Source organism: Salvelinus sp. IW2-2015, unplaced genomic scaffold (genome assembly GCF_002910315.2).
Source record: "Salvelinus sp. IW2-2015 unplaced genomic scaffold, ASM291031v2 Un_scaffold2411, whole genome shotgun sequence".
Taxonomy (NCBI): domain Eukaryota; kingdom Metazoa; phylum Chordata; class Actinopteri; order Salmoniformes; family Salmonidae; genus Salvelinus; species Salvelinus sp. IW2-2015.
The window spans coordinates 96,042-108,426 of NW_019943732.1; the positions used below are offsets into that span (position 1 = coordinate 96,042).

General features: G+C 42.7%; 1 protein-coding gene across 1 annotated transcript; it reads left to right on the forward strand.

The window, feature by feature from the left end:
• The first annotated feature begins 579 nt into the window (after window positions 1-579).
• LOC112073896 (GTPase IMAP family member 8-like) lies at window positions 580-2,450 on the forward strand. The gene is made up of 2 exons (XM_024141130.2): window positions 580-1,256; window positions 1,448-2,450. Exons 1-2 carry the CDS (start codon window positions 680-682, stop codon window positions 2,137-2,139), a joined length of 1,269 nt encoding a protein of 422 aa, XP_023996898.1. The 5' UTR covers window positions 580-679; the 3' UTR covers window positions 2,140-2,450.
• The last annotated feature ends 9,935 nt before the right edge of the window (window positions 2,451-12,385 follow it).

Below are 12,385 nucleotides of genomic sequence, written 5' to 3' on the forward strand. Positions count from 1 at the left end.
TATTTTGTAGTCTGACATTTCAGATTTAGGTATGATAATTTATCAAAGAAAGTTTGGATGTAGTTAACTACTTTTCAAAGTAACTTTATATTAAAGGGGYAATCAGCATCAGTACATCCATTTTTTGGATGTATACATTCATGATTTGTACCCATTGATTCTTGAAGAATACTGTTTAACTTATAAATGCCTCGTGAGCTTAGTTCTCAACTGTCCTACCCAATCAGAACCCCAAATATACGTTTGTTTTACTCCAATGTTTGTAACCGAAGGTATTGTAAACAAACACTATATAGGTTAAAACTGTAATTCTGATATGATGGATGGTAAATCATTGCATCCATAGCTCTGTCTATGAATTTGAATAGTTACATTTCTGCAGCCCCTCAGCTCTTTACAACAACAGAAATGGCTGGGTGACCACTTTGTTGTTTGAATCACAGATTGCTCCTTTAAGACTATCCGTGGGAAATAAATGGATCGTTTTTCTCCCCCATTTTCATTGATAGATCTATATGGATATCCTACTTTMTTCTCTTCAGATAAACTAACAATATTGTTCACAGTTCGTTCAGCAAACCTCATCTATGACTCACCTCCACCTGCTGAAGGTGCTTAACGCTTGTTGACTTGTTGTTGTTTTCTATAGTGATCCTCGGGACATCTTAAGACGAAAGTGATGGCTGAGTCWMGAATGACAGAGTCACCGGACCTTAGGATTGTCCTGTTGGGCAAAACAGGCGTTGGGAAGAGTGCATCAGGAAACACCATCCTGGGAAGGAAAGCTTTTCTGTCCAAGCGGAGTTTCGTCTCGGTGACAAAAGATTGTGCAGAAGAAATGTGCAYAATTAATGRTCTTAAAATCTCTGTGGTGGACACTGTGGGTATTTTCAGCACTAMCAGCTCTGATGGTCTGATTGAGGCAGAATGCAAGCGGGCCAAGGAATCTCCTGTCCCCTGTGTTTTCCTTGTGATAGTTAAAGTGGACAGGTTCACAAATGAAGAGAAAGAAGCYGTGGAGAGAATTGAAGACATAGTTGGTAAAGATGGAATGAAAAGAAGCTGTATCCTTTTGACACATGGTGACATGGCAGATGGGCTGACAGTGGAGAAAATGATTCGAGAAGAAGGAGCTGAAGACCTCCGTGAAGCAGTGAATAAATTTCAGGGGAGGTACTATCTGTTCAACAATAAGATTGAGAGTCGTGATCAGGTTGACAATCTTCTAACCAAACTAGATGAACTCCAAAAGACTGGTAAGTACTGTAAATGTTGCTGTAGAAACTGTTGTTAAATACAAGCTGGTTAAAATATGTATTATATTTGAAAAGGACATCTGGGGAAATGTCTTGTTGTTATTGAGACAATTGTCAGTATCGGTCGTTCAATTAACTCAACTTAAAAAAAAAAAAAAAGAATGTTTTACAAATGTGCTTTCCTTCATCAGTTTCCAACATGAATACAGAAAACACCATGGAGAGCTCAGCTGAGAGAAGAATTGTGTTGCTGGGCAGAAGTGGAGTTGGGAAGAGTGCATCGGGAAACACCATTTTGGGTCTGAGAGGATCAGATCAGTTCMGGTCTGACTGTAGCTTTAACTCAGTAACAGARAACAGCGAGGTCAAATCGSCAGYAGTGGCAGGAAGGGAAGTCAAGGTGATAGACACACCTGGCCTCTCCAAGGGRAAACRCWCTCCTCAGCATGTGTTTAATGAGATRATGAAGAGTTGCCTGCTCGCTGAAGAGGGGCTGCATGCTTTTGTCTTAGTGGTTGAGCTGGGCAGGTTTGAAAAGAATGATGATGAGATATTTTACTTACTCAAAAAGGCATTTGGTGAGGAGGCGTTGAAATATGCAGTGGTTCTCTTCACACATGGTGATAAACTCAGCAGCCAAAACATTGAACAAAATATACAGGCAAACGAGGATCTTAAAAACCTTGTGGAAATGTGTGGTGGCAGATACTGTATCTTCAACAACAAATCCAGGAACAACGAACGGCAGGTTAGGGAGTTGTTTACGAAGGTAGATGAAATGGTACAAGTAAATGGTGACACAGCCTATGTCGGTGAGATTGTCGGCATAGCGCGCGCTATCATGCGAGAACTAAGAGAGACCGCTACAGATCTACAGCATTAGGCTGAGTACTGCCTGGAGACGCTTCTGCAACTGGCTGGTCTCCATCTGGGTAGCAATGGTGGAATCTTTTTACACGTTTTTTGGAAAATGCCGTCACTCCTTGCCGGCACAATTTCCCCACAAACTTGCCCACAATTACAGCATTCTTTCACAGCCATTGTAATTTACTGGTCATTTTAATCATCTGGAAACATTTACAGACAATTGAGAATATATTTTAAAGGTTATTTTCAAGGTGCCCATTGTTAGGTTCCTCAGTTTTTGTGTTGTACTTTGTGTTTGAGTGTGTGTTCAGGAAATGGCTTCCTGAAATTCTCCCAAGCAGCTGATTGTCGCCCCGAATTATGATTGGAGAGCTGACCCGCCCCCTCGTCAAGACGCAGCTGTCTCCAATTACCCATTTCTTCTGAAGCTAGATAAGCCAGTGTTCTGTTGCTCAAGAGAGAATGCAGAGGAATGATTGCTGAGAGATCATTGCAGAGGGTATATCAATATGCTGGTTGTGTTCCCAGAGAGAGATCATTGCTGAGAGTGAGACAGGCATTTGGTACTATGTAAGTTAGGGGAGCAGTTTGGAATGTACTGTGTTTGTCGCATTATCAGATAGAGCTTATTTGATGTCCTTAGTTTGTTTGTGAAATTGTTTGATATTCTATTTCATTTGTTCCCAGGGGGAAGGGGAAGGCACCTAGGGAGTGCTTAGGCAAGAGGCCCGGCCATACATATACCGTAGTATATTCACTGTCTAGCACACTAGGTAAATCCTGGCGGACCACCCCTGTATTTGGTTATGCACCAGTGTTGCTAAGTTAGGTAAGTAGTGGCTAGGCAGGTTAGATAGGAGAGAGGGGGAGCTTTGACGTTTACTTTCTTTGTTTTGGTTCTGTCCAGCCCTTTTCCCCATATTACTGTACTAACTAAAGGTATCTTATGATAATCTAATCACTAAATTACTTACTCGATAATCTACATCCACTAAGTTACTTACGATAATCTACATCCAGTAAGTACTTACGATAATCTACATCCACTAAGTTACTTAGATAATCTACATCCACTAAGTTACTTACGATAATCTACATCCACTAAGTTTACTTACGATAATCTACATCCACAAGTTACTTAACGATAACTACATCCACTAAATTACTTCGATAAATCTACATCCAACTAAGTTACTTACGATAATCTACATCACTAATTACTTACGATAATCTTACATCCACTAAGTGACTTACGATAATCTACATCCACTCAAATTACTATGAAAATCTACATCCACAAGTTACTTATTAATAATCACATACACTAAAATTACTATCTACATCCACTAAATTCACTTATGATAATCTTCAATACGAATTGTGCAAATGTCTCCAGCGTTTTGCTGCAGGACTAGATTCAGGGCAGTTGTAATCGGAGGGATTAGATGGGGAGAAGGATGCAACTGAACAAACTATCACGTGTTAATGTGTAAGGATGAATGACATCACACATCCCTCAAATAATCTGTCAGGTGTTTTTCATCTCATTTTGTAGTTCACAGAATGCAGATGTGTTTTTTTTTGTTTTGTGGTTGGTTTCTTTTGTTTTGTGGTTGGTTTGTTTTGTGGTTGGTTTCTTTTATCGTTTGAATTATACTGAACAAATGTGTATAAACGCAACATGTAAAGTGTTGGTCCCATKTTTCATGAGCTGAAATAAAAGATYCCAGGAATGGTCCATACGTACAATAAGCTTATTGCTCTAAAATGCACAAATTAGTKTGYATCCCTGTTAGTGAGCATTTCTCCATCCTAAGGCTGGCCWTCGTTCATAAATATACACACCAAATAAATAACGGCCCATTTTGATGTCAGGTAAAGTGTTATTGTAACTATTGTAAAACAAATGTCCTGTACAGATGGGAAATAGTTTTTGTATTCACTGTCCAGTAAAGGCTCCAACAGCCTCTGYTCTCTCCTTTACAGTTCTGAGAATATGCGGAACTTGTCTGGGAAGCCTTTGTTTGTCCTGGGAGATGTCCTCATCTATCTCCTGTTTCTGTAGTGAGACAGCTTGATGTACAGGACACCCCCTGGTCAGGACACTAGTCTATCTCCTGTTTCTGTAGTGAGACAGCTTGATGTACAGGACACCCTTTTGTTTGTCCTGGGATGTTTTGAACTCCTATTTTCATTGAACCTTTATTTTGACGGAGTCATGCTGAGACCGAGGTCTCTCTTACAGATGAGCCCTGTATACACCTCAATACTCGCCCTGCTACTCACCCCGATACTCGCCTCGATACTCACCTCAATACTCACATTGAAACACAAAAAGCAAAACACAAATCATAGCTTCAGTAAAAAGGTGCTCGATATATTTGAGTTGTATACGATCACAAGTTGCCCAGCGTCGTCCGGGTTTKGCCGGGCTAGGCCGTCATTGTAAATAATAATTTGTTCTTAACGGACTTGCCTAGTTAAATAAAAAAAACATTTAAACTTTAAGAATGAGATTTTTTTCAGTTTCTAATTTGATTTTGTATGTTACGAACCCCTTTGGCCCTGCAGTCTAGGGGGGATGGAAACGAGACCCGTAACATATCTCATTCAAATCATAACAGTGAAAAGGAACAGTGAAAACTAAATACCACAGACAACCTAAATCTACCGTCAAACACTTCAGGTTTATTTCAAACACACGGTAATGGGGTGTGGGGAAAAAGGGGCTGAGCTGGACCCAAGGAAAGAAATAATAAATATCCAAACAAACCCCTAGTCTAGCCTGCTTTAAGAACAGCTAGCTAACTAACCAGAAATACAGTGGGTGGTCCGCCCAGTTCTAACTAGTCTATTTAGACACTGTTTCCCTACGGGTAGTGTATGTCCATGGGCGACTTGGCTGGTTATCCTTTTTTCCCACCAACAAACCAACAGTCATACACCATAACAATACAATACTCACAGGATAACGGACAAAGTGAGATGTACGTGCAAAAACAAAAGAGAGATCTCCAGTGACAACTGATTGGGCTTCTTTAAAACCAAGGGAAAGGGGATGTGATTGGGTAAGGGAAAAGGAGCAGGTGTGGTGACTGATTGGCGACTGATTGGCAACTTATTGGCGACTGATGACTAGGGCAGAAGGAGAGAAAACAAACACACACAGGATATCTGTATCCGTAACAGTGTATGTAGGCCTTATTTTATAAATGTTTTAAATATTTTTATCTTTCTAAATGTACTGTATCTCACTGTTTCTTGTGATTTTAATACATTATATTACATGTTACAGGAAAAGGTTTATGAAATAATAAAATACCTCTTTTCTCTCACCAAGCGCTTCTGTGTTTGATGTTAGAACTTAGCAAGAGATCTTCAGTTTCCTGATTGTTTCATTCCAAAGTCCTGTCTGATGCTCTTTCTCTCTCTAACACACACACACACACTATGCTTATGTAATGTGATCAAAATAAAATTGTATTATGGCACAATACACCCTAATAACAAAGCGAAAACAGGATTTTAGAAATTTTAGCAAATGTATTAATTAACAGATACCTTATTTACATAAGTATTCAGACCCTTTGCAATGAGACTCGAAATTGAGCTCAGGTGCATCCTGTTTCCATTGATCATCCTTGAGATGTTTCTCCAAACTTGATTGGAGTCCACCTGTGGTAAATTCAATTGATTGGACATGATTGGAAAGGCACACACCTGTTTCTATAAAGTCCCACAGTTGACAGTGCATGTCAGAGCAAAAACCAAGCCACGAGTCGAAGGAATTGTCCATAGAGCTCTGAGACAGGATTGTGTCGAGGCACAGATCTGGGGAAGGATACCAAAACATTTCTGAAGCATTGGAGGTCCCCAAGAACACAGTGGTCTCCATCATTCTTAAAATGGAAACAGTTTGAAACCACCAACACTTCCTAGAGCTGGACAATCTGGGGAGAAGGTCATCTCCCTGACCAAGGACACCGATGGTCACTCTGACAGAGCTTTAGAGTTCCTCTGGAGATGGGAGAACCTTCCAGAAGACAACCATCTCTGCATTCGAGACCTGAAAATAGCTGTGCAGCAACTCTCCCCATCCAACCTGACAGAGCTTGAGAGGATCTGCAGGGAAGAATGGGAGAAACTCCCCAAATACAGTGTCCAAGCTTGTAGCGGCATACCCAAGAAGACTCGAGGCTGTAATCGCTGCCAAAGGTGTTTCAACAAAGTACTGAGTAAAGGGTCTGAATACTTACGTAAATGTATAAAAACCTGTTTTTGCTCTGTCATTATGAACTATTGTGTATAGATTGACGAGGGCAAAACCCCCAGATTTAATCAGTTTTAGAATAAGGATGTAAACTAACAATGTGTAATAGTCAAGGGTCTGAATACTTTCCGAAGGCGCTGTATATGTAGGTAGGTGTGAACGTCTGGGTAGCCGTTTAACTGTTCAGCATTGTTATGGCTTTGGTGTAGAAACCGTTCAGAGCCTTTTGGTCCCAGACTTGGCTCTTTGGTACCACAGAGAGAACAGACTGCGGCTGGATGGCTGGATGGCACGACACACCACGATACACCACAGCACACCACGACACACCACGATACACCACGATACACCACAGCACAACACGACACACCACAATACACCACGACACACCACAGCACACACAGGACACACCACGAACACCACAGCACACCACGACACACCACGATACACCACGATACACCACAGCACAACACGACACACCATGACACACCATGACACGACACACCAACTGTGATGGCTTGTGCCAGTTAGGGGCCCCTTCAGGCAGYACATACTGTCTAAACCCACAAAATATGGAATCAAGATCTGGGCTGCCTGTGATGCTGCTTCATCATATGCATGGAACTTGCAAGTGTATACAGGGAAGCCAGATGGAGGAGCCAAGGGATGTGGGTTGTCCTGGACGTGACACAAGGACTCACATGCAATAACTTTTTTACTTTGCACACGTTGGGACAGGAGCTCCTCAAGAGGAGGCTGACTATGGTAGGAACAGTATGAAAAACAAGCCAGAGCTGCCACCTGTTGAATACACGGAACAGGCCTATCAATCAAGTTTGTGTTCACTGCCGACACGTGCCTAGTGTCCTACGTGCCAAAGAAAGACCAAAATGTGGTACTCATGAGAACGCTGCATAGGGATGGGAGAATCTGTGGCCAGGAACATCAAAAACCAGAAATTATAACAGATTACAATGCCTCAAAAGGAGGGGTGGACAATTTAGACAAGTTGGTAACTGGCTACAGCTGCAAAAGAAGAACCCTACGCTGGCCACTTGTGATATTCTTCAAGATCTTGGACATCTCGGCGAACAACGCATTTGTCACCTGGATGGCGTGGAACCAAGATTACAAAAGAGGGAAGCTCCGGAGGAGACGGCTCTTTCTCGAGGAGCTGGGCATGGCATTGGTAAGATGCAAATCCAGAGGAGGCAACATATCCCAAGGACCCCAGCTTCTGCAGCCATCATGAGGAGGATTCTGGTGCCCCATCCACCCCGACCCACAGAACCAACAACTCCAATACCAGAAGTAAGTGTGAGTGATGTTGTTGCATGTGTTTCTGACTCTCCTACCTTGGCCTGATGTAACTATCTATGTGAGTGAGTGAGTGAGTGAGATGTTAGTAAAATTCATTCTAGATTGCAGCCGGTAGCAACAAGAAGAAGCGCTGTGATGTGTGTGGACCCAAGAAGGACAGGGAGCCTCAGTACACATACATCAAGTGCAAGAAATACATTAGCAACACACACTGTAAAACTCTGTCCCTCATGTGGTGTGTAGAGTGTCACACCCTGACCTTAGAGATCCTTTATTCTCTATTTTGGGTTAGGTCGGGGTGTGACTAGGGTGGGCATTCTAGTTTTGTTATTTCTATGTTGGCCTGGTATGGTTCCCAATCAGAGGCAGCTGTCTATCGTTGTCTCTGATTGGGGATCATATTTAGGCAGCCTTTTTCCCCACCTGTTTGTTGTGGGATCTTGTTTTTGTGTTGATGCCTGTGAGCTCTACAGAACGTCACGCATCGTTTATTCTTTATTGTTTTGTGGTGCGGTTCTCCTTAAAATAAAAGATGTCGAACCGATTCCACCCTGCGCTTTGGTCTGAGTATGATTACAACGACGATCGTGACAACCAGCCTTAATTTGTGTTCAATGGGGCTCATGTATCATTTCCATATAATACTGTATGTAAAATGTGTCCTTACAATTTGTTCAGTTCAAAGCAATAAACATCAGTAGTGATGAAAACCTTGTTTCAATTATATTTGTTCAAGATAAACATGATTTATTCAATCCATGTCTTGATTATAATTTATTTTTGTTTACAAAAAAATATGCTGAAATATGCTTCTCTCTTTGTTTACTATTGTGCTATACTCAGATAACAGCATCGTATGCTTTCGCCGACAAGCCTATTTGAATTCTGACATGTTGGCTGGATTCACAACCAGTGTAGCTTTCCTTTGGTATCTTTCATGTGTGATTTAATGAAAGTTTGATTTTATAGTAATATTCATAGTAATTAATTTGAATATGGCGCTCTGCATTTTCTCAGGCTTTTTGCCAAGTGAGACAGTAGCGTCCCGCCTAAACTCAGATTTTTGGATATAAATATGAACTTTACTGAACAAAAAATACATGTATTGTGTAACATGAAGTCCTATGAGTGTCATCTGATGAAGATCATCAAAGGTTAGTGATTAATTTTATCTCTATTTCTGCTTTTTGTTAATGCACTCTTTAACTGGAAAAATGTCTGTCTTTTTCTGTGACTTGGCTCATACCTTACATAATCGTTTGGTGTGCTTTCGTCGTAAAACCTTTTTGAAATCGAACACCTTGGCTGGATTACAACAAGTGTATCTTTAAAATGGTATAAAATACTTGTATGTTTGAGGAATTAAAATGATGGGATTTCTGTTGTTCTGAATTTGGCGCCCTGCAGTTTCACTGGCTGTTGACGAGGTGGGACGCTACCGTCCCACATAACCTAGAGAGGTCAACAGTGTGATGGCCTTGAGATAGAAGCTGTTTTTCAGTCTCTCGGTCCCAGCTTTGATGCACCTGTACTGACCTCGCCTTCTGGATGATAGCGGGGTGAACAGGCAGTGGCTTGGGTGGTTGTTGTCCTTGATGATCTTTATGGCCTTCCTGTGACATCGGGTGGTGTAGGTRTCCTGGAGGGCAGGTAGTTTGCCGCCGGTGATGCGTTGTGCAGACCTCACTACCCTCTGGAGAGCCTTACGGTTGTGGGCGGAGCAGTTGCCGTACCAGGCGGTGATACAGACCGACAGGATGCTCTCGATTGTGCATCTGTAAAAGTTTGAGATTTTTGGTGACAAGCCAAATTTCTTCAGCCTCCTGAGGTTGAAGAGGCGCTGCTGCGCCTTCTTCATAACGCTGTCTGTGTGGGTGGACCAATTCAGTTTGTCCGTGATGTGTACACCGAGGAACTTAAAACTTTCCACCTTCTCCACTACTGTCCCGTCGATGTGAATAGGGGGTGGCTCCCTCTGCTGTTTCCTGAAGTCCACRATCATCTCCTTTGTTTTGTTGACATTGAGTGAGAGGTTGTTTTCCTGACACCACACTCCGAGGGCCCTCACCTCCTCCCTGTAGGCCGTCTCGTCGTTGTTGGTAATCAAGCCTACCATTGTAATGTCRTCTGCAAACTTGATGTTTGAATTGGAGGCGTGCATGGCCACGCAGTCATGGGTAAACAGGGAGTACAGGAGAGGGATGAGAACGCACCCTTGTGGGGCCCCAGTGTTGAGGATCAGCGGGGTGGAGATGTTGTTACCTACCCTCACCACCTGGGGGCGGCCCGTCAGGAAGTCCAGGACCCAGTTGCACAGGGCGGGGTCGAGACCCAGGGTCTCGAGCTTAATGACGAGTTTGGATGGTAGTATGGTGTTAAATGCTGAGCTGTAATCGATGAACAGCATCCTCACATAGGTATTCCTCTTGTCCAGATGGGTTAGATCAGTGTGAATGCGATTGCGTCGTCTGTGGACCTAATTGGGGCGGTAAGCAAATTGGAGTGGGTCTAGGCTGTCAGGTAGGGTGGAGGTGATGTGGTCTGTAGACCCTGCACATACCTCTCGTGTCTGCTCCTTCTGTGGCGCCGTTGTTTTGGGTCGCCGGCTGGGATTAGATCCATGGTCCTGGGTGGTGGTCCAAACAGAGGATCCGCTTCGGGAAAGTTGTATTCCTGGTTGTAATGTTGGTAAGTTGACGTTGCTCTTATATTCAGTAGTTCCTCCAGACTGTATGTAATGAAACCTAAGATTACCTGGGGTACCAATGTAAGGAATAACACATATAACAACAAAATACAGCATAGTTTCCTAGGAGCGCGAAGCGAGGCGGCCATCTCTGTCGGCGCCGGATATATTAACCATGTATACTGTCTATATTAACCATGCTGTCTATATTAACCATGTATACTGTCTATATTAACCATGCTGTCTATATTAACCATGTATCTGTATATATTAACCATGTATACCTGTCTATATTACCATGCTGTCCTATTATTACATGCTGTATATATTAACCATGCTGTCTATATTAACCATGTATACTCTGTATATATTAACCATGTATACTGTATATATTAACCATGGTATACTGTATATATTAACCATGTATACTGTCTATATTAACCATGCTGTCTATATTAACCATGCTGTAATTAATAACCATGCTGTCTATATTAACCATGCTGTATATATTAACCATGCTGTCTATTTAACATGTCTACTGTATATATATTAACCATGTATACTGTCTATATTAACCATGCTGTCTATATTAACCATGCTGTATACAATAACCGGCTGTCTATATAACCATGTATGCTGTCTATATTAACATGTATACTGTCTATATTAACCATGTATGCTGTCTATATTAACCATGTATGGCTGTCTATATTAACCATGTATACTGTTATATACATGCTCAAAAAAATAGGGACACTTAAACAACACAATGTAAACTCCAAGTCAATCAACTTCTTTGAAATCAAATGTCCACCTTAGGAAGCAACACTGATTGACAATAAATTTCACATGCTGTTGTGCAAATGGAATAGAAAAAGGTGGAAATTATAGGCAATTAGCAAGACACCCCCAAAAAGGAGTGATTCGCAGGTGGTGACCACAGACAACTTCTCAGTTCCTATGCTCCTGGCTGATGTTTTGGTCACTTTTGAATGCTGGCGGTGCTCTCACTCTAGTGGTAGCATGAGACGGAGTCTACAACCCACCACAAGTGGCTCAGGTAGTGCCAGTTCATCCAGGATGGCACATCAATGCGAGCTGTGGCAAAAAAGGTTTGCTGTGTCTGTCGCGTAGTGTCCAGAGCATGGAGGCGCTACCAGGAGACAGGCCAGTACATCAGGAGACGTGGAGGAGGCCGTAGGAGGGCAACAACCCAGCAGAAGGACGCTACCTCGCCTTTGTGCAAGGAGGTGCACTGCCAGAGCCCTGCAAAATGACCTCCAGCAGGCCAAAATGTGCATGTGCCTTTGAAGCATGTGGAACAGCAGACTGGATAGGATGATTGAATATGTCCGTAACACACAGACCAGCTGGTCTGCGCATGCTCTGGGACGCGGCTGGGAATGCCGTCTGGCTGCAGCTTGCGAGGGTTAACACGTTAAATGTTTTACCACTCGGCTGCAGTGAAGGAGACCCGCAGGTTTTGGTAGGGGCCGTGTAAGTGGCACTGTATTGTCTAAAGCGGGCAAAAAGTTGTTTAGCCTGTCTGGGAGCAGACAATCCTGGTTCCGCGACGGGGTTGGTTTTTTTTGTTTAGTCCGTGATTGACTGTGACCCTGCACATACCTCTTGCGTCTGAGCGTTGACATTGCGACTCGATTTTGCTCTTGTATGGGACTTAGCCTGTTTGATTGCCATTGCGGAGAGAATAGCCTACCATGTTTGTATTCGGTCATGCTTCCGGCACCTTGCCCTGGTTAAAAGCAGTGGTTCGGCTTTCAGTTTTCACGCGGAATGCTGCCGTCAATCCACGGTTTCTGGTTTGGGGAATGTTTTATCGTTGCTGTGGGTACGGCATCGTCAATTGCACTTCCTAATGAACTCGCTCACCGAATTCAGCAATATTCGTCAATTTATTTGTTGTTGGACGCAATGCGGAGAACATTTCAATCCGCGTGATCGAGCAGTCTTGAAGCGTGGATTCAG